The sequence below is a fragment of the Manihot esculenta genome, chromosome 11 (assembly GCF_001659605.2).
Source record: "Manihot esculenta cultivar AM560-2 chromosome 11, M.esculenta_v8, whole genome shotgun sequence".
NCBI classification, from domain to species: Eukaryota; Viridiplantae; Streptophyta; class Magnoliopsida; order Malpighiales; family Euphorbiaceae; genus Manihot; species Manihot esculenta.
Genome location: NC_035171.2, coordinates 6,490,021 through 6,512,807, shown reverse-complemented (window position 1 = coordinate 6,512,807; position 22,787 = coordinate 6,490,021). Strand labels below are relative to the sequence as shown.

Here is a 22,787-nt window from a genome sequence, read left to right as displayed (position 1 = left end):
CTGTCTATTTTTATATATTTTATTAATAATATATATAAAAATATATTTTAAAAAATTAATATTCCTATAAAGTTATTTAAATATAAAATTTAAAATGAAAATATATAAAATATTATAAATTATATAGTTTATATTAAATTTACTATTTACCTAAATATATTTAATAATAATTACATGTAGAATTCAAATTCATATATTAATATCAAAATTCCATTCATTTTAAATTCAATTATATATTAATCAAATTCATATAATTCTATTTGATATTTTAAAATTTAGAGAAAACTGAATTTATAAAAATGTGTTTAAATTTAGTTTAAAAACTGTTATTCTACTGTAATTCTATTTATTCTTATCACGCAGTCTTATACATACAAATTTACCTTCTAATTCATGTTCGTCAAGCAGTGATTCTGCTCTCCATTATATTATTGATGCTAGTCTCTCTTACGAGAGGTTTAAATTTTAATCAATCCGACTTGCTTCAATTACGAACTGAATGATACAATGATAAATTGACCTAGGGATGTCAGTCGGGCGGGTTTTTGCGGGTACCCGATCCGCCCAAACCCTATTAGGACGGATTTGGATTTTTATAAAACGGATTTGGGCGGGTTCGGGTTTGAAAAATGCTACCCGTCTCGGATTCGGGTAGGGTTCGGGAATAGGTGCTCGGATACCCGTTACCCGAACCCGATTAGCTATATTAACAAAACTAAGTGAAGTAACCCTAATCCCTAATTCCTTTTTTCATTTTACTCTGCTTTTCTCTCTTCGTCGGCGCCTCTCTCCCTCGCTTCCCTTCCCATAGTTCCCAGTCAGCGATATCTCCTTCTCTCTCTCCAGCGGCGACATCTCCGACTTCCCAGTTGGAGACAACTCTTCCCTCTCCCCGGTCGGCATCGGCGATATCTCCTTCTCTCTCTCCAGTCGGTGACATCTACTCTTTTCAATTGACGCTTCTCTCCTCCACTTCACTGATGCTAGAGACAACCCTTCCCCTCCTCAATCGGCGTCGGCGACATCTCCTGGAACTCTCTTCAGGTTTACAATCAAATTTTTTGATAATCAAGATCTTTTGTGTGTATGTTCTTGAAAAATTTTTAGTTGCTATTAAAGATTTTTAGAATTTAGGAACTATTTATCTAATTATTTGGATACTGTTAAAAAATCTAATTATTTACTATTTGATTAATGTAATACTGTTGATTTTTAGAATTTATGGAATTAATCTGATTATATGATTATAAATCATTATTTGCTGGGTTGCTGAGTTACTGGTTCTTGTTATTGAACACACTGCTGGGTTTGCTGGGTTGTGCAACTGTTAGGTGTAGTTTATTTGGCAGTTTTTCTCATCGAATTGAATTAAAAAAATCGGGTTCGGGTATTGTGCGGGTATTGCTAAACGGGTTCGGGACGGATTCGGATAGTAAAAATAAAATATTAAACGGATTTGGGACGGGTTCGAATTTTGTAAATATAATCGGGTTCGGATTTGGGTACCCTGAATTTCGCGGGTACCCTACCCGTTGCCATCCCTAATTGACCTGCTTGCTGAATTGGATTTCAAATTTGTTTTCCTTCTCCCAAACCGGCCTCAATTCGAGCACAAAAAGCTCGGCCATCATTACATCACTATTGAATGGAATCCTTAAAAATATCTGTCGCTAATAATATAATATTAACTATTTTTTTTTATTTTACAGTTATATTAATTCCTTTTTAAGTACGTTATTACTTACTAATAATCTTCAAGAAATTGTTTTGAAAAGATAGGACAGGTAAATAAAATTGACAGAAAAAACAAATTGCATGACTATATGGAGGAACTTTTTATTTTTTTTATATATATTTATTTTATTTGTTCGCAATAAAATTATAATATATTTCTTAAATAATATTTTTTAATTCCATTATTTATATATTTAAAGATTTTTATTTTTTAATTAATTGGTTTTAAAAATTAATATACTAAAATATATTATATTATATTATTGTATAAAAAATTTATATAATTATATAAAAAATTATAAATTTACAACAAATACAAAAAACATGAAAGAAACTTTTAATAAAAAAATAGCACTCATATGCATAATTTGATGGTAAATATATCTGAGAAAAATATGAAAAATCTCAGATTTTATTCTCCTAATTTTTATTTTTTATTTAAAAAAAATAAATACATATATTATTTAATTTTTATTTACTTAAGTTTCAGTCTATTATTCTATTTTGCTTTAGATTTCTTTTGATTAATTTGTTTTTAACAGGTTTTCTAAAGACATTTTTTTTAAATAACGTTATGTGTGCTATAACTCGCTAGACAAATAAATTCCAGGCTGGAAACTCTTACTATACCAACGTGTAGAAACCTTATTAGTTCAACAAACACCACTAGATAAACCGCCTACTGTCTTAACTTCCACGTCATAACCCTATAACCGTCGGATAATCGTAAACCCTAATATAAATTCGTCTGAAGAGCCCAATGATCAGTTGTAACTCAAATCAATCACTCAAATCAATCTTTCAGAATCCGATAAACCTAATTTGAAGCACCGGAACATCAAGAAGCTGTAGACAAGGTAAGCTCTCTATTTTTCCCTGCATATTCAAGTACTTTTCCCATAGATTTCGAAAATTAAATTGGTATTTGATGCTGTATGTGTTGATTTTTCGTTTTTGCCTATCATTGTAGTTTCTCTTTGCGGGGTTCATATTGGATGATTTTGTTTGGGGATAATAGATGCTGTGTTTGGTTTTTATTATGCTCTTCCGATCTGAGTTTGTTCCCGTTTCTGTTTTTCTTTTTTCTTGACTTACTGTTTATTTTGAAGCTTTTATACAGTGTATAATTAAATTTTCCACAAATCAAATTGTTGAGTTTTCTTTCTAGGGTTTACGTTGAATTATTATTAATATTATTATTATTATTAGTAGTAGTAGTAGTTTTGTTCTTCCGCTGCGATTTTTTGTTTTAAACTTTGTTTTATTTTTTCTCTTTCTCAAATATCGTATATCGTAGGGATCAATATACTTAGTAACATGCGTATAGAGAAGTAATTTCTTTAGATTTCTCTGCCTTCTTTTTTATATATTGCTATAATATTGACAAGTTTCTATTTTTGTGCATTAAGCATCTAATTTTGAATTGTTTTGACATGGCAGGTTGGTGATTCCTGCTTGTGCTTAAATCATAGTAATCATGAGATTCAAGAAAGGCAGTAAGGTGGAGGTGTTTAGCAAAAAGGAGGTGTCCACTGGTTCTTGGCTTTGTGCTGAAGTAATTTCTGGGAATGGGCACACATATAGCGTGAGATATGGTTGGTTTCCATCGAGTGACAAAGCAGTTGTAGAAAGGGTGCCTAGGAAAGCAATTAGGCCCTGTCCACCTCCTGTGCAAGGGGTAGATTGGGTTTGTGGTGATCTTGTTGAGGCTTTTCAGAACCTCTCTTGGCAAACAGCAAGGATAATGAAGGTTATGGACAAGAACAGCTTTTTGGTTAGAATACTTGGAAAGTGTGAAGCTTTGCGTGTTCATAAATCTCATTTAAGAGTACGTCAGCGCTGGCAAGATGGTAAATGGATTGTGGTTGAAAAGGTAATTCTCTAATTGTGCATTTGTTTGTTACCTATAGTAGCATTGAAAGACCCACCCTTGCTAGTGCATGGGGAAAGCAGCTGCCTCGAACAAAAGTGCTGAAGTCTAGGACTCTTTGGTAGTTTGTAGGCCTTATGAGTCTGGCACTTCAGAGTTGTGCGATAGTCTTCCCCCCCCCCCCCCCCCCCCCCTCTCTACCTTACACCTTGATAGTCATTATCTGGGAAGTATTCAATGTTTTGATTTGTTGGTTGTTGATCATGTTAGTTGTTTGATACTTTGACTCTGAACTGCACTGAACTTGTGGGTCACTGTTTGTTTCTGGCCTGAAGTTCAAATATTTGCAACTCATTAATGGGTTGTAATGCAGCTTTTGCCATGAGATCATCCATATGGAGTATTATATCTACTTAATAGAATGTATTCATTGTAGTTTTTGGTTCAAATTTAATGCATAATTTTTTTTTTGCATCTTGTTGTCAATTTGCAATACCTAATTAGGCTCTATGTTGGGCTTTTGAAACAGGGTTTGGAGATTTGGCGCATGATTTTGGGTAAAAATCAGCCAACTATGGGGATAAATCAATACTTTGGAGACAATCATGGTCTTATAGGGAGAAGTATCGAAATTCAAAAGCATCATATGGTTTCAACAAGAAAATTGAAGAGAGGATCATCACTTGGCTTGTATGATCTTGAAGCTCATCCGGTAACTGCTCAAAAGAAGAGACTGGTTGAAAAAGATGGTAGCCATCATCCAATTTGTTCAGTGCATCCATCTCCGACTCTTGAAAAGGTAGACACTGATGTTTATCCAAATGTAGTATTGGGTAAAAATCATGTTCTCTCTTCCTTTAATGTTGGAACGGCTGAGTTTTCTAGAATGGATGAAAGTAGGGGAAATGATAATTCTCTTGTTGAGTCCTCAATATCTGTGCATACTGATACTTGTGCATCCTCTGTTGGTAGTTGTAGTGAAATGGGCAGGGATTCTCAGAGCTTGCCTTTTAGGTTTTGTTCGCCACATTTTAACTGTATAGAAGATTACTGTAGTGATGCTGAATCCTCATCTGGAGTGGATTATGAGAAAGAAAGATGTTCTTTGGATGCACAATTGGGAGTGGAATTCCATAGGTCAGAATTACGTAAGTATTGTGCTGTTATTGAGGAATTATATGCTTTAGGGCCTTTGAGTTGGGAAGATGAAGCAAAGTTGACAAATCTACGTCATGTTTTTCATATTTCAGATGATGAGCATTTGATGGTGCTAAGAAAATTGATACATTCTAATAGCATGCTTGTCAGCTGACTTGATTTAGTCTCCATTTTTTTTCTCCTCTGTATATTCTGTCATTGATATCGAGAGGTTGTACAGGACTAAATGGCATGATAGAAATGTATAATGAATTTAACAAGTGTCAAGTTATTCAGCTTATTCCTTTTAGTTTTCCTAAAATTTTATTTTATTCCATTGCCTGAATTTTTATTAAATATCAGCAAAATCACAGTAGTCATTTGTCATCATTTGTAACATTTCTTTGTGTATGTGGTAATTTCCACTTGTTCAGTTCATTGAACTTGTATTGTGGAGCAGTTTGTCAAATAGATTTTAAATAAATCTTCCGCTTACATGAGAAGATGATCATTTGCTAAATTAGTAAATATCGTACTATCCAAATATTTTGAGGATATGAGATAAATTTTTTTTTTTTTCAAATGTCAAATTACATTTCCAGTGCAAGTCCTCCAAAGTTTTGTGTGAGGTTAAACATTTGTGAATTGCACAACGTGTGGTTTTTTTATATGCAAGAACCAGAATTGTCAGGAGTTCTTTTGATATGATCATTTTACGGGATTTTCCATCAAACCTTTTTCATATCTCCTGTAATGTATGATGTTTAGCAGCATGGAGATTAAGGTGATGAATATGCTGATGCTTCACCCGAGCATATCATGGCCGATATTGGAGGCTTGCTTGTTAGTAGAAGCCTCATGATGATGGATGTTTCAGAGTTACCCTCGTACTCAGTTGGACCTTGGGGCAGCATCCACACTTGATTTCTCGCAGAAACTTGTGACTGGCTGCCCTGGCCATTGGTATGATGTTTTTTTATTATTTTATTTAAATTTACATTATCATGTTAATGAATATGAACATGCTTTATTCTGGTGGGTCAAAGGAAAAATTGGATTTATGAAAATTAGAAGCACTCTGTTGCATTAAATGTTTCATTGTTATGGTAAGTGCTTCTGTTGTAGTCTGTTCAGGTTTCAGAATTTCATGAACATCCCACTATCGGCGTTATTCATTAGATGCCGCTACAGAACATTTTTAAGCTGATAGATATACTGATGCTTCCCCAGGAAATCCAATGGACAATGTCCAAGGCTTTTACACGTGTACAGAATTCACCAGATGATGATGCATAATGTTCATCACTGTACGTCATGTATTTCCTACTGAAGTTGTTGTACCTATCAGCCTTGGCTGTTGTGATAAGTTTTTCCTTCTCTAATAGCACTAGCTTCCTTTGATGTTTTATTTCGTTGATGAAAATTTATGAATTTCATCTTAAGATTCCTTAATAAAAATAAAAATTCTGAACTTCATATTTGGCAGGGTACTCAAATATTAAGTTCAGTAGCTTGCTGTTCTGTGTATTCTGTTATACAAAGTTTCTTGTGGATTAGATATTCTGCATTCTCCTTTTTAAATATCTTGCTATCATGATGAAATTGCTCAAGGGCAAATCCTTAGCATAAGCGTCATGATTAATTAATTTAGCTTTCCCATTCGTTTTCAATTTCTTGTCTGATGGAAAAAAGCGAGTGAATTGTATGTACTGATAGGAAAAAAGTAGTGATTAGATTGAATTGAAACTGGTGTAGAGCTGCCAAACTCAATCCATTAGTTATGAGCCTGGTTCAAAAGAAGCCTGTATCTGACACCTATTGCGTGATTACGGGTCAATTTCTGTCTCTTGATCCGGTTTGCAGGTCAAACCGAGTAGGGTAGTTGGAGAAAAACAATTTTCTAAGTTACATTAAAACTAATACACGTATCTCAATTCTTAAAAGCACAGTAATTAACCAGTTTCTTTTTAAACCTTAGAACTAATAGTATTGTTTTGAAGTTGCCTAGATATTTTAATTATTTCGCTCATTATTTACTGCTAAATAAATAAACCAAGTAGTTAGTAGTTTGAAAAGATGAACTCTGCCCGTCTTTTCCGGAAGCGGAGGAACTACATATTTCGTTTCAACAAACCATAAAGTTTAGTAAATTTTTCATAAAATTGGAAATTGATTGACTAAAATTCACAACAGATAAATGTTTTTAAGTCGTAATACACACGAAACCAATTGTGTCGTATTTAATTTGATTCTGGTTCATCCATGTTTGAACTAGCGATGCCACATTTGTAGTTAATTTGGGAATTAACCAAGTTTACTTAATTATCCTTTACGTTTGCGTTATACGAATTCCCTTGACAATAAACGAACAAACCCTATACATAGCCTGATACATCAAAACAAGTTCCAAATATTGGAAATGAACGAAGGCTATACCTACTCAGCATGGAGGGAGGAAAATGCGGGTGACGGTATGTTCTCATCTTTCAATTAACGTGGCTTTTTCTACTAATCATTTGGGAATTCCCAACTCATTGAGTGTGACAGAGAATCGTTATGTTCATTTGTCATGCTAGAGTAGCTCTTTTGCCTTTTGCATCCCTTGACTGCAAGCAAATAATTTGTTAGCACTAAGCTCAATGCAGAGAAAGAGAACAAAAATGCATGAAAGTGTGAGAAAGAGGGACCTGAGCAGCAGCAGATTTCTTTGAATCCAAGAATTGGCTATATATGCTATATAGCCTCTGCTTCTCAGATTCAGAAGTGGACGGTCTTGCTTTGGAAGCAACAGACTTCAACAAGGCATCAGTTATAATTGGCATTTTCCCTGGTTTACCGCTATCTGCACTCAGGTGTTCATGAACTGCTGCAAGCTGTGCGTCTGACAGAAGAGCTTGGAGGTCAGCTCCGCTAAATCCTTCTGTTATATAAGCTATGGCATCCAAGTCAACATCATCGTCCAGCGGCAGCTGCATAATGCAGAAACAGAACATGAGATATCTTTTTGGACTCCTCAGAAGTCTGGAGAAACAATAACTCTCTAAAACTAGCACCAGAGCATGTAGAAGATGGTTGCAGTAAGGGAGAGAAAGGAAAGAGGAACACATTTATATCTGGGCTGTACCACTGACCTTTCTAGAAAGAACAGAAAGGATGTCCAGCCTCTCCTGCTGAGATGGAAAATCGCAGAAAAGAAGTCTATCCAACCGACCAGGTCTAAGCAATGCAGCATCCAGTAGATCTGGTCTACTGCTTGACAAAAGGGCATGAGCATGTGAACAAGTATGGGAGAGAGAGAGAGCACAAACAATAAAATTTTAGTTAAATTCATCCAATGGTTGTATCTGTTGAAGGAAAGAGATAGTAGATAGAATTGTATTGAGGTTTTTCTTTTGCAATGCATTAGTTCTGGCCTTTCTCTGTGTCACTTTCTTTCTTAAGTTTACTGAGATTTGAACATAACATCCATGTATCTGTTGTCATTTAAACTGAAGCTCATTTGCTGAATATCACCTAATAGGTAACATCACATGTATGATAAAAGAATCTGGTACACAACGATAGCAATGGACTCTATACCGTAGGAAAGATTAAATTTTCCTCCCAGCTGGATTTTTGTTCCCTAAAATACAGGCACTCAAGTGTTGTTATCAAAGAGCTACCCAAATCCAGTACGAGTTATGCAATTGAAAAGGAGATGAAGTGCTAATTGCAGGGTAATATTCAAATACATGTTTTTTGTTGAACTACAAAGAAAGGAATCTTCTTCCCTTGCATCAATATGCAGTAATTAGTACCAAGTGAGGAATTTAGATAACAAGACAATTCTACAACGAAACTAACCTTGTAGCAGCAAAGACGAAAACACCAGTTAATACTTCAACACCATCTAATTCAGTGAGAAACTGAGAAAGAAAAGGGATGTTGAAATCAGGAACTTAAATCATAAAAGAACTCAGGAAACGACAAGCAAATATGAGACTGACTTGATTAACAACACGATCAGTAACTCCGGTATTGTCATGCCCTCTTTTTGGGGCAATGGAATCAAATTCATCAAAAAAGAGAAGGCATGGTGCCGCTGCTGTAGCTTTCGCAAAGATATCACGAACCTGTAACCAAAGCGAGGGCATCACTAGCAAATTTTGAAAAGAATTTATGCCAGAAAACAACCAAATAAATCCCAGCAAAGGACACGCTAGTTAAGCATATTGCGGTTTCACTAATGGAATCACATGATCAATTGTCGAACGGTACGAAAAAAGGATTATAAATTTAACTGATACTAAACATGTGGTCAGAATCCTTATTTCCCTCGTACATATTGCATATATGTACATACCTAGCACCTTAGCACACCCTTGAACATGAACTCTTCTTATGTCACACATCATAACAAGTGCTTCACAACTTCATTTGGATTGATGCATCCAAAATGAGATCATGTCAAACCAATAATAATCAATTCAGTTCTACAAACCCTAAACCACTCCAATACACAAGTTGCACCCCCTAATTTATGACAAAACCTCAACTGCACTGTTTCCTTCAAACAGTCTCCTATCACAAAACTGATAAAATTCAAAACCATACAGGTCAAAGCCATATATGTTATGCAAGAAACAAAAGCACAGATAAATCAAAATTAAAATACTTAAAAAGCTTATGGACTAGAATAGGCATGAGTAAAACAAAGCACCATCGATATATATCCAAAACTACATTAACTAATCTCTTACAGCTTGCTCAGAAGCACCAATATATTTGTTCAACAGTTCAGGCCCTTTCACTGACATAAATCGTAACGAACAAGCTGCAGCAGCCGCACCAACAATGTGAGTCTTGCCACAACCAGGAGGACCATATAAGAGAACATTTGATCGCAATCTTAAAGGAGCTTTAGCAAAAATGTTTGGGAACTTTGAAGGCAATTCAATCATCTGCCATTGGCATACAGTAAAAAACGTAAATATAAATGAGTACATAAAAACAAGAACTTCAAATCCAATATAAATCAAGAAAAAAGAGAGACAAGAGGAAAAAAATCAACTTATTAGGCTCCACTTTTTCTTGGAAAATATTTTCCAACAAAAAAATTTACGCATCTGGACTTGGGACACTCAGTAAAATTGGTCAATAGAAAATATTTTCCTTGTCAAAAGAGAAAATTATGTCACCTTTAAAGAAAATAACTTCCTCTTTTGAAAATAAAAATAACTTCCTCTTTTGAAAAGAAAAAAACATTTTCAGACTTTTAGAATTTTACCAACACTGTTGGACTTCCTATACATGAATCTTATTATCACTCTTTAATTCTAAAAGTTGCAATCAAATAATGGAAAATAAGTTGCTTTCCTGAAATCTTTTTTATATATAAGTTATTTTCCGCAAAACAATGGAACCTTAATGGACAAAAATATGTTTCGGAACTGGTAAAAGTTAAAACTAACAGGACCAATTTTTATTTTTATTTTTTATTTTTAAAACTTCAAAAGCCAATCATGTAATAGAAAACCAACTTAAGAGCAACATACCAACACAATTCAAAACTATCCCTAAATAGATAGCAAGTAAACAATATACAAAATATAAAAAGATCAATTACAAAGATAAGAAAATGGAACCTGTTAAAAATGAAAGAAAGCTAAGCAATGAACCAAGCAAAAATGGAAAAAAGCATATAAAAATGGCCAACTCATATTTTTCTTGAGAAAATGAAAAACAGTTCACTGATAGCATTAACAGTTCCTTAAGATGTTGAAAGATAAAAAAGTAACTTTAAACTAATTTTTAGTACCTGAACATATTTAAGAAGGTGCTTTTCTTAACATCAACTCTAACATCAATACCAAACACATTCAATAGCAATTTATAATGAAGAAACTCACCAGGACTGGGAAGAATCAACAAGAAAAGTAAAAAGAAATTAACTATTTAATGGCTAAAACCATTACCTATAAGAAATTCAAATAAAAAAGATTACTTTATGAAAGAAAAAGAAAATCAAGAAGTATAAATTTCTTTGGAAATAAGTTTTTAAAAAATTAAACAAAAAAGTTTGACGCTATTGCATGTATATCTTTTTTTCCCACAATACCAACCTGACTACATATTCAATTTGCAAATGAGACAGCAGTTGTATTCAACTTTGCAGGTTGGCCCAGAATGCAAATAAGGTTTTGGCAACCAAAAGTACTTTATATGCAATACTTGAAAAGTGGGAAAACATGCACGCAAACCTTTTTAATCATTAATTTATACCTCTTTAATAGCACTTCTTATGTCTTTCAGACCGCCAACATCATCCCACCCAGAGCGACCACCTTCAGGAGCAGATTTAGTAATGTCGCGCATGGCAACAGGAAGGAAATCATGCATTGCCCGAGAAAAATCATCCCTGACCAAAGTAGGTACCTCGTGCTTTTCCAAAGTACAATGAGAAGGCAGAAAGCGTCCAATTGCAGCATGTACAGTTCTATCAACCAATATTTCCTGATGAAACGAAACTGACATGTTTAAAACTCAAACTTCACATGTCAGGAAGTCATTAAGAGAACAACTTTTAACTGTAAGTCCTCCTCTAACAAGCTTTACACTTAGGGTTCATTACTTCATAGTGTTTATAATACACCCGGAGTTTTCACTTTTCACCATAATTACTAGTAGGTCACTGTTTTTAGACTAGAACTATGACATCTTTGTATTTTGATTTTATTTGCTGTAAAGTCCATCTGTTAAGATTTGTAGTATTTTTATGTTAATCGACCTTAACCCTCTCCATTATTTTCCTTTCTTCTTTCCTTCTCTACCATTCTCATGTTTCCTACCTTTTTTCTTCTATTTTTCTCCTTTAAATTCTTTGGATTTGCTTTTTAACTCGTTGTAATCTAGTGCTTCAATGGATTTTCAGCCAGTACTTGTTCATTTTTTTCTATAAACAATTAATTTAAAATTATAATTTAACTGGAATAACCATGGCAATGTACAAAGAGAAAGCCAACATTCAGATCTACGGTCTACCAGCCAATTTTAGGGGCAGTGTAGCACTCCACTTTATATGAGAAGCAATCCATACTCAGAAGCCAAATATATGAGAACCAAATCATTTTACATTGATGATTCATCAACCAACTTGATGTGCAAGAGTAGTTGTGTACTTTCTTTTTCTTATATTTCTTTTGATAAGTAAAATATTTCCTTAACTTTCACCAACAGCAATCTGAGAAAATCAAATATATGAACAGTTGTCTCATGTCACTGCATAAAGATGCTTCTTTTTGTTCATGACCTGCCCCATGCTTCTTTCCTACCACTGGCCAATGGTCAACGTTTTAACTAACTGTTCCAAAAAGAGGCCTTAAAGTTTGTGAACTTTTAGTACATATCAAAAGAATGGTATACACATTTTTTTTTTGAAAATTGTATAAGCAGCTTTCAGAAGGCACAAAGCAGGGAGAATGAAATCAAGGGGAAAATATTCAGCTTGAAAATAAATTAGCCACCATCAAGGAAATTCGAAGAAAAAAAAAATCATTGTAATTTGAATCAGAAGTGAAAACCAATACCAGATCATATGCATCGTAACCATCACATTTGGAAGCTACATCTAACAAGATATTTTCAGAACATTGAAGGGAACGCCTCCGGATTTCATGCCTTAGTATAGCCTGGCGTTCTGAGGCAGCAGGAGCGGGCAATTGTACATGAAAGTCGAACCGACCTGGTAACAACCAGTCAATACCAGCATAACAAATGATTAAAATAAGAGAAAAAGGAAACATTAGTAACTCAATTTCTTCCATGTGTGAGACTGGGCCAAAAATAAACACCTGAAGAGCTTAATGACTGTGGAATATTCTCCAGAGTCTGCGCGGAAGCTATAAAAGCAAGGGGTCCAATTCCGCATGAGTGCTTCCTTTTTTCCTGTTTAACAAAATGTTAACTAATGAGGATTGAGGAAAAAAAATTGAAACTAAACAAAATCATGCCATACTAACATCCAGCATCATAAAGGTTTAAGTAAAAGCATAACTGAGAAGTATCCTTTATGTTGTAACATATGTTTGCACCAAATTCATAAACCATTACACATAAAAACAGACTATGTCCCATCAAATGGTAAAGTGGAGGTCTAAATATAGTCACTTGAATTTGGGAAAATTCTGATGGATAAAGAGTAAGAGATTACTTGAACTCTATTATCTTAATTATCATTACAACGTTTGCACCTTTGTTTTCACCCCCCCCCCCCCCCCGGCACAAAAGAAAAAAGAAAAACATAAGGAGAAGAAAACGAAAAGAAAATAGTGAACTGAAGGTGACCACTTATGTGGTTTGTTCATCATCCACTGCCAGAAAACTAACATGACAATATTGACAACAATATCAAAGAACAAAACTTGTAACTTCCAGTGAAGTGGAAACAAAAAGGCCAAGATAGGATAGAGGCAGAAAAAGAGAACAAGAAGATAAAATAAGAAGCAAACAATGTGCATGAAAATTTTGGAAGAGCAAAGTACATCCATTTTGCAAGACATTCAGTGTAAAGTCATCTAGAAGATAGAAATAATTTACTAGCTATTCTTGCTCTATCATGTAATTGAACCACCTAGTCCAGCACTATAACTTCAGGTTGAAAAGGTGCTATTATATTTGGCAATCCACCATATAACAGTTCATTTACTTAAGTTGGGTGTTGGGCAAAACCATTTCACAGCAAAAGAGCCTCTAACTAATAACAAACCAGCGTACAATCACTTTTGCTGCTTCAACAAGAATCTACCAATTTTCAGACAAAAAGAGGATTCAATTAAGGATAGAAGAACGAGAATTATAAATAATAATATTAGAAATGTTTAGAGTGTCGGCTCAAAGAAAGCAAAATGGTTGAAACAGGTAGCGTCTACTAAGGTTTGCTCCAGAGTTGTATTGAAGTAAAAGAAGATCCACCATTAAGACCTAGAGCTGTACTGCACCCAATTTAGGTTTCTAAAAAAGTCAGCTAGTCAGCTGCCACAACTTGTAGCTTTCTTACAAGTTACAACCTTTATGCAAAAATACTCCACTAAAACCTAATCAAATTCTTCTACCCAAAACCCAATTTAAGTATGACTATATTTGTAGCGTTTCATAAAAGAAGCTTAAAAATGTAAAACTAAAGTTTCAAGAAATGATCTCGAAATTGTGCTTCAATGTTTTCTATTCTCTTGAATGCTTTGCTTGAGGATTCTTTTTTTCTTTTCTTTTTAACTTATTCCTGTAGAAGTAGATTATGCAACCAAAAGTGAGAAAAGATATCAACATATTAAATTTTTGCAAAGAACCGATTTCTCTAGAATCATTTGAATGTCATGCTGGCATTATCAACAAAACTGGATATATCACAAGCAACAGAAAGTACAATTCAATAAACCATCACTTGCAACAGCTTCAGTACTACCATTCCAAGACTAAAGGGACTACACTACAACCAAGACAATTTATTACCCCATATTCGTCCATAATGTCTGTGAGAAATTTTGTAAGAGAAACAACGGAGGTTAACGATTGATGCCCTTCTGTGTCAGAAGGGGATGAAATAATGCTATCAAGATCATCAAAGATAATGAGAGATGGTGCTCGATCCAAAGCTTCAGATATGTAACCAGAAAGCGCTTGACGAATGGTTGAGGCCTTTTCTAGAGCAAGGCCAGAGCAGCCTACAAACACTCTGCAAGAGCCACATATTAGAGTAACATATAACCCAAGATTTTACCCTCACCGACCCTGTTGTAGATAAATAATTTCACACAAAGCAACAAGATTAGCACTTGATTTATCAGCAAGGGAAAAAAACAAACAACAACAAATAAGAGCAAGAAAGGAATCACACAAATGTTCTGAAATGATTACTTACATGTGTGCTAAAAGCTCTTGACATTCTTCAAGGGACTTTGCAACTGCTCTTGCTAAAATAGTCTTACCAGAACCCTAATAGAAAAACACCACGAATTTGAATTGCTAACGTATTAACAATACATTTGTTTTTAGTTGTGAAGAGCAAAAAGATAAAATGAGGATTTCACCATATATTGCTTTTGTGCACAAGAAGAGAGAATCCTTAGTTTAAGGAGAATATTTAGATAGAACATATCATGAATAGCCAATAAAAAGGCATATGCATTTTAGACCATATAAGATATTTATCTGCAAAAATTGGATGGTAATTTGTTTGGTATGATGCAGATAGGTTAATCATGTGAAGGGATCCATTATTTGTCCATGACATCTAAAGTACTGATAGATAATGAGATTCTTTTCCATGCGAGACATTGAAAGACATAAAAATTTACAAGTTTACAACTAGCACAGAAATGAACTTACATGAGGTCCATAAATCAAAACATGTCCAGGGAGAGGAAGATTGTAATTACTGAATAACATCCCAGAAGCAGGAGACAGTAACACCTTAATTCCTGCATTTAAATCAAAATGCAATCAGGGAAACTAAAAGTTTTTTTCCAGGGGAAGGACTAAATATTGTTTCATTTAGTCTACACATGATACACTAGTATTAGGATTTCCTTTTTCTGTAACAAAAAATTTTATTGAAGAAAAAGTACAAAGCAGCAGTCCTCTTTCAAGTACAACAATATGTTGGCAAATGAATTTAGTGTACTGATAAAACACCATTTCAGCCACAACACTGGAAGTGAATCTAAAGCAAGAATAAATAAGTCGATTTCTAAATCTTGAACCAAGCTTTCAAATTTCCTAATTTTCATGTTTATTTAGTGTTTGTCAATAGGTGGACAAGAAAACTAATGAATATATATTTGTACATTTGATGCTTATTGATTGTTGGAGTTTCATTTCATGAGTATTTCCCCAAAATCTACAAGCAATTGCAAGGAACTTTAAAGAGAAATACCTACTATTAATTACATCAGTAGCAGTTGTTCCCATCCAGCTTAAAGAAGATATATTTGTACTAAAGCCTTTGACGGGGCTTCTCTCCTTGAGTGTATACAAGGATACAGGGTCACCCAACTTCAGTTTTCCAAACAACTCCATGCCTGCTAAAATATCCCTTTTGCTTTTGTCAAAGGTAAGCTTGTATGAGTTAACTTTTCCAGCATGTAGAGATTCCCCAGAAATGGTCAGCAAAAATAGAAATTCAAGTGGTACTTCACCAATGTTTTTTCTGTTCTCAACTGATTCATTTGAAGCCTGTACCTTAAACTTATCAAAGTCACATCCTTTCACTTCAAAGTGTAATACAGTTTCTTTTCCTAAAACTAATGAATTAGCTTCCACTCCAGAAGTTGAAACAATAGCATCAAGTTGTGCAAGAAACCAGGCTTGAAGAAGTCTTCTTAATCCCTGTCTATTATCAGACTGAGAAGTGGTATCTAAATCCTCTTTACAATGCAAGTCATGTGAAAGAGCAGTAACAATTTTGTCATGGATTGAAACATCTACAGTACCCACATAGGTGCCTGAGATGGTTTCTGAAAGCATGTTTCTTGGCTTTCGACCTCTATGACTATCAAGCACTTCAAGACCATTCTTCTCAATAGACTTATCCTGTCCAGGCATCTTAAAGTAGCAAGGAGAAAGCGATAGAGAGGCAATATCTTCCCTCAAATCTGATTTGCACATCTTTAAATAAACCCCTGCAAGCAAGAAAATAGTATCAATCCAGGAGCTGTACATAGCAAATGAAATAGCAAAACTAAATTACTCAAGTATGAAAAATTAGGAAAAGGACGCCTCTCCTTCCTTTAAAACATTTCAAAAGTCAATCAAAATAACAAACTAAAAGGAATTCTCATTAAATGCATTAAGGGAGTACATACATGAGTGCAGGCTCACTCTCAAATACAGACAAAGAGACTGTGCTATCATTAGATGTCCTTTAGCCACTGAATCTGAAAACAAAATGCGAACAATTGCTTGGCGATATTCTTTCTTATCAGTCAAAGTATCATTATTAATTTCCTTAAGGGTAGAAGAAGTTTTTGTCCTCATAACATCATTTTCAGGTGTTCTCATGGTCCCTTTGGATGATAATCTTGGTACAACAGTAACCAACTGATGAGAATCCAGTGAAATTTTTTTGGCAGTTTCAGGATGCATGTAAGCAACAGAAGAGAGCACAATACCCAGCTCAACACCTTTGACCTCACTTTTGTGGAAGAATCTTCTATCTGAATCCTGGAGACGCAATAATGCCTTTGCACTATTGAACTCTTTATTAGACGACTGTATCACAGTATCTTGTTTGTTTACATCCGTTTTGCGTCTCTTTGGAGCAACAGCAACTTCAGTTCCTGGCACAAGTTGAACTGAGAACAATCCATGGGTCAGTCACAACTCTGTAAACCATGAAAGAGCCAATTATGCAATCAAACCATGTTTATCTAACAAAACATACTGCACCAAACTAAGAACATAAAAGTTTTTGTAAATAAGATCCACTTGTTACAAAAGATCTAAGTCATAGTTGGTACTGCAGGGTTATAATATGTGTATGATACATGGTACACCAATTAATGAAATATAGAATTTGTAGAGTTAGACTTAACTTGTATGATAATTCAATTAGCAGTACACCAATTTAATTTGAAGCATAGTTACACCAATTAATGAAATATAGAATTCGTAGAGGTAGACTTAACTCGTATGATAATTCAATTAGCAGTACACCAATTTAATTTGAGGCATGTAAACTATGTTTATTGACTATATATAACAATTAAATAATTAAATATGTGACTAATAGTTTATAACATTTATTTTTGCTAAAAAGATTTTAAATCTTAATAAAAAAAATAGTCATTTACACTCCCAAGTTAACACTGCCACCTATTCTGCTAACACTTAAATCCAAGATCCACTATCTCACTTGAAGTGTTTCAAAATGTATTCTCTTCTTTTTATTCTTTTTGCTATAGCCTTTCTTCGTCGTCGTCCTCCTCTTCTTTTCTTTTTTTTTTTTTTTTCTTGTGCATGCATGCTATTGCACACATCCATATTCGTTGATCTTTCTTCTTTCTTCCTTCCATCTTTTCATATTTTGCTGGAACTTTTATTTTGGCGAATCAGATCACGTCCCCAAGCGATTTGGGATGCAAAACTGTCACGTTTTGGTATATAGTAATTAGATAGTGGTTCCAGGGGGTGAGAGAATCTGGTAACTATGATTTAAGAAGAAATAATCAAAATTAAAGGGAGGATGATTGGTTGGGAACTGTATGCTGTAGATTGCTGAGCTGGAATAGTTAGTTGTGAGTAGTTATAGTTGGAAAAGAGCTGTTATAAGTGGCGGGAACAGTTACATTGTAATATAGTCAAGTATAAGACAGAATCTTTAACAGAAGGAGATATTCAAAAGATCAATTACTTCACTCTTCTGTATTCTACTCTCTCTCTCTCTCTCTCTCGATCCCTAATGTCTGTTCTATCTCTTCCTATTCTTTCTATTTCTTCTTTAAATATTCTTCTATCAGACCTATTAGGGCTTAGAATCTAACAATAAATTTGTTAACTTAATTAAGGGGCACACAAAGAAATAGGTTTCTTTGCACGTAGGACCCTGGAAAATGAAGCCCAAGAAAATTCAACTAACCCACAGCAGATTTTAACATCTTGCATTACAGGGTACAAAGGATCTTTGGTGCAACAAAGCACTTAGAGACTCTAGAAAAAGAAAATTGAATTAATAATTATCAATTGCAATATCTTCGGAGAAATTTTTGCACAAATTTAATCTTTCAAGGCACACGGCCACAGTTTGCTACCAAAAAACTTTTCTACTCCTAGACTACTAGCAGTAGTGCCAGTACTATTACTGCCAATAACAGAGGCTGTGGATGTGAAAAATGGTATTTAGTTTTCATAGTAACATCATCATGTTTTATATCTTCAACGGAACCCGGTGCCATATGCACAAATATCATGAGAGAGTGTCGTTGCACAACATCTTACCCACCACATTCTTGGGAAATGTTGAAACCACAAGAAATGTGACAGAAGTATGACCATGCAGCCACAAAGGAAATCTCATTGCTTGATGGACAATCCTGACCTGAATTAGCAAAGAAAAATGCCAAGTTATACACTTTTTACCAAATTGGACTTAAGTTATTCAATCACACGATTCACAAGAGCCATCATATCCGTGTGAAAGCTACTGAAATTACTTCACAAAAGCTCCAAAAAGTGCGTATTGAAAGCCAGCAAGCTTATAAAGCCATTTGTTTCTAGATTCTTCTCAGAAAGCCTCGCGAACAGCACGAGGCAAAATTGACTAATATAAGTAAGTTATCAAATTTGACTTCCAGTTCTCTCTGCCTACACCAAGAGAATCCTTTCTCTATCCTTTCTTCTTTGACAAAGAATCAAATGATCAAACGGTGAACATAATGGTGATTCTAATATAAACAAAGCATAGGCAAGGATTAAGGGGGAAAAAATAAAATAAAATTCCCGCGCTACGGATCAATGATAACAGAAAATCATATATTAAAAGCAATTCAAGAACCCAAATGCACCACCATAATTTTACTTTGTTGTCAGTAAAAATTGCATTGCTTTAGTGACTTCTAACAACATTATCTCATTAAGTTACATCAATTAATGGGAATGTAATCTTAAGTGAAAGTGCATAAGAGACACCAGTATCAACAGGTGTGACTCAGTGACTACCTGCTTTAATATGGCTGCCTCCGCTTGCTCCGAGTTAAGTTCTAAAACTTCCCAATCATCCTCACTACTGGGCTCTATAGTTACCAATGTAGCACTTGCCACATTTGAAACAGCTCTGACTTGAACACTGGTATGGTCCGGCAAGGAAATGCAATCCGCAAACTGTCGAGAAACCTTCATATACAGAAAACATTGAAATCGGAACCAAATGTGAAAAACCAACTAATAAAATTGAGGAAATGGAGAGAGGGAGGAAGTACCTCAATAGCGAAAGAAGAAGAGGTAGCGCCGGACCAAGCTACAACCCATTGGTTGTTTATGCTTGGAGAGCGAAGCTCGAGGGTGAGAACTTGAGGGAGGATACCACCAGGGCGAGTGGATTCGAGGGTTTGTAGTAGTTGGAAAGGGAGGGATACAAAGCAATTTTCAATTCCACCGACATGCCTCACTTCAAACTCCATAGAAGACGAAGAAACAAGAGAATTGGATATGGAAAAGTAAGAAGAGCGAGAGCGGAGGTGCCAGGATAGGGGGGAGTAAGCGCCTCTCTCAAAGACTCGGTTCTCTCTGTAGTCTTTAGCTGGACATTTTGCAGAGTGACGCGAGAGAAAGTTAGATAGAGCCCAACTGATTGTTTGCGTCTTTCGAGGCTTTCCAAATTTCTACACCGAGTGTTTTTTTTTTTTTTTTTGAAAATATTTCTACATTGGAGTTTGGTTTTGATTTAAATCTCTAGAAAAATAATTTGTGTTGGTTAAAGTATTTTATATTTAACTATAAATTTTATTTTATAAAATAATAAAGTTTTGATTAATTAAATATATCATTTTGTTATCTCTAAATAAAACGTTTTCTCTTTTAAAATTAAAAAATATATTTTTTTATTAATTATCTTATTATATAAATTTAAAAAATATTATTAATATTATTAATAGTGCTATATACAATTAACAAGTTTAAGAATTTCTATATAAAAGATTTTGTTGATATTATTTTATAAATTATAATAGTTAATATTTATGAAACTAATATATTCAATATTTATTTTCAATTTATCTATGATTTATTATATTTATTTAGAGTATAATATATTTATAATATAAATAAAAATGAGATAAATATTTATTATTATTATTTAAAAAATTTATTTTTTTAATTATGATAGGAAGTTATTGAGTTTGAGTGAATACTAATATTTAAGAATTTCAATTTGAACTACTATTTAGTAATAATAATAAATTTAAAATTATCTTTTATTATCATGCAAAGTATTTTAAAAATATAATTACATATTTAGTAAGAATTGGAAATCGTTCAAATGATAAATTATAAGTTAATATAAATTAAATTAAAATAATTATATGTATATTAATTTTTATTTTGATAAATGGATGAGATAAATATATAAATTTAAAATTGAGACTAAAAATATTTTAAAAATATTTAAATAAATATTTACTAAAATTAAAATTGAACTCTAATAATTTAATGATATATATATTTTTAAAAAATAAAATTTAAAAAATAATATTCTATCCATCTCTTAATCCAGAGCTCATAGTTTTTTAATACTTAATCGATTTAGCGCTATAATTATTTTATAATTAATAGTATTTGTTAGTAGGTATTATTAGTAATTAAATAAGTTTTTAATAATTTAGCTTTTTATTATCTGGTGAGCTCTTATTTGCTGACCTGCATTAGCTTTTAATTTAAAATTATTTATATATTATTAATTATGATAAAAAAATTATTTTTTAATAAAAATTTTAATTTTAAATTATTATGAAAAAATGTAAATAATTTGATAATATAAAATTATTAGATAATTGGGTGTTGTTTTAATTATCAATAATTATATTTGAATATTAAATTAAAAAAAATAATATTTATTATAAATAAACATTTAAATTTTGGTTATATACATTAATAAATAAAAATATCAAAATTAATAATATTATTGAAATAAACTTAACTTTTATAATATTAAAATATTAAATAAAAATTTTAAATAAAAAAAATAATTATGGAATAATAGACGATAATATATAACAATTAAAATTATATATATATAGATATATATTGCTTTTAAAATTATTAACAGTGATATTTAAAATATCATTTTAAAGTGGATGATAATTCAATTAAATTTATAAATAAAAATTATAATTATTAATGTGATAATTTGGTAATATAAAATTATTAGATAATGTTATAAATAATTTGATAATTAAATAAAAATATAAATAATTTGATAATATAAAATTTTTAGATAATATGGTGTTGTTTTAATTATTAATAATATATTTAACTTTAAAATAAAAAATTATAAATTATTAAAATAATAAATCATAATATTAAAAATGAATGTTAACGATTTATAATATTAAAAAAAATAAAAGAATGTAATGTAATATTTATTAAAAATAATTAATGTTATGATTCCATTTATTAAAAGATAATAATAAAATAATAAATAATTTAAATAATAAATTTATTTAATTTATAAAAATATATTAAATGTTAGATTATCAGAATAATATTAAGATATTACATAATAAATTTAAATTTTAAAATTTTTATTACTATTTATACTTAAATTATTATAATTAATTTTATTATAATTTAAATTTATAATATATATAAATAAATAAAATTTATAAATATTATAATGCATTTAAAAACGTTTTGTTCGGATAACACTAGTTGTTTTAAAATCATGTGTTACCTTTGAAAATTTTCTCTCAAAACGTATTGTAAGAATGCATTCTTAAATTGATGTCCGAAATATGCAAACTTAAGTCTTTATTATGCTTTCACATCTGATAGGTAATTTTATGACGCGATTACCTTTTTAAAGGGAGAAAACAAGGTAAAATAAATTACGGTATTTGAAATTTAGTATAAAAGAAAAGTAAATTATATTTTAATTTTTTTATTAAAAGAAATAAGGGTAAATTATATTTTAATTTTTATATTTTAATATAATTAATAAAATAGTCTGTATTTTAAGTTTTTTTTTGTGATCCCTTTTATGACTCGATACTCTCGTATTTTCCTCTTTCTTAAACCTAACTTCTTTTTTCTCTTTTTCTATGGAAGATAATCTGCGTTAATTGAGTATCGATAAAGAAAAAAATGTTGTTGTCCCTATTAAGAGTTTCAAAAATATTTCGATCGTCACTTATAATTTTTGTATAGTAGGGATGTTTCTCACATACAATCCAATTAATTTTCAAAATATGCAGACCTCTTTGGCAGATTTATGGCATCCTTTAGAGTGGCATCTATTATGGAATTAGAGATAAAAAGATATCTGTTTCGGTTTTTTAATAATGTTGATTTTGAAAATATAGTG

The 22,787-nt window shown here is 32.4% G+C and overlaps 2 protein-coding genes across 6 annotated transcripts; one reads left to right on the top strand and one right to left on the bottom strand.

Moving 5' to 3' along the window:
* The first annotated feature begins 2,493 nt into the window (after positions 1 to 2,493).
* Positions 2,494 to 6,299, top strand: LOC110607836. Of its 5 annotated transcripts, none has more exons than XR_002486787.2 (4): positions 2,494 to 2,591; positions 3,175 to 3,607; positions 4,134 to 5,704; positions 5,972 to 6,299. XR_002486787.2 is itself a non-coding variant. In XM_021746998.2 (4 exons), exons 2-4 carry the CDS (start codon positions 3,212 to 3,214, stop codon positions 5,527 to 5,529), a joined length of 1,035 nt encoding a protein of 344 aa, XP_021602690.1. In that variant the 5' UTR covers positions 2,494 to 2,591; positions 3,175 to 3,211; the 3' UTR covers positions 5,530 to 6,217. The 5 variants fall into 5 exon arrangements, 2 of the variants coding, with proteins under 2 accessions (XP_021602690.1, XP_021602691.1); XR_002486786.2 differs by having other exon boundaries at positions 5,876 to 6,299; XR_002486785.2 differs by having other exon boundaries at positions 5,867 to 6,299.
* A 658-nt stretch (positions 6,300 to 6,957) lies between these two features.
* LOC110607835 (peroxisome biogenesis protein 1) lies at positions 6,958 to 20,082 on the bottom strand. The gene is made up of 17 exons (XM_021746997.2): positions 19,690 to 20,082; positions 19,430 to 19,603; positions 18,710 to 18,809; positions 16,579 to 17,067; positions 15,655 to 16,395; positions 15,104 to 15,195; positions 14,637 to 14,710; positions 14,228 to 14,450; positions 12,571 to 12,664; positions 12,307 to 12,461; positions 11,003 to 11,233; positions 9,481 to 9,681; positions 8,728 to 8,853; positions 8,585 to 8,646; positions 7,873 to 7,990; positions 7,429 to 7,710; positions 6,958 to 7,347 (listed from the first exon to the last, which is right to left on the bottom strand). Exons 1-17 carry the CDS (start codon positions 19,888 to 19,890, stop codon positions 7,309 to 7,311), a joined length of 3,402 nt encoding a protein of 1,133 aa, XP_021602689.1. The 5' UTR covers positions 19,891 to 20,082; the 3' UTR covers positions 6,958 to 7,308.
* Between the last annotated feature and the right edge of the window lie 2,705 nt (positions 20,083 to 22,787).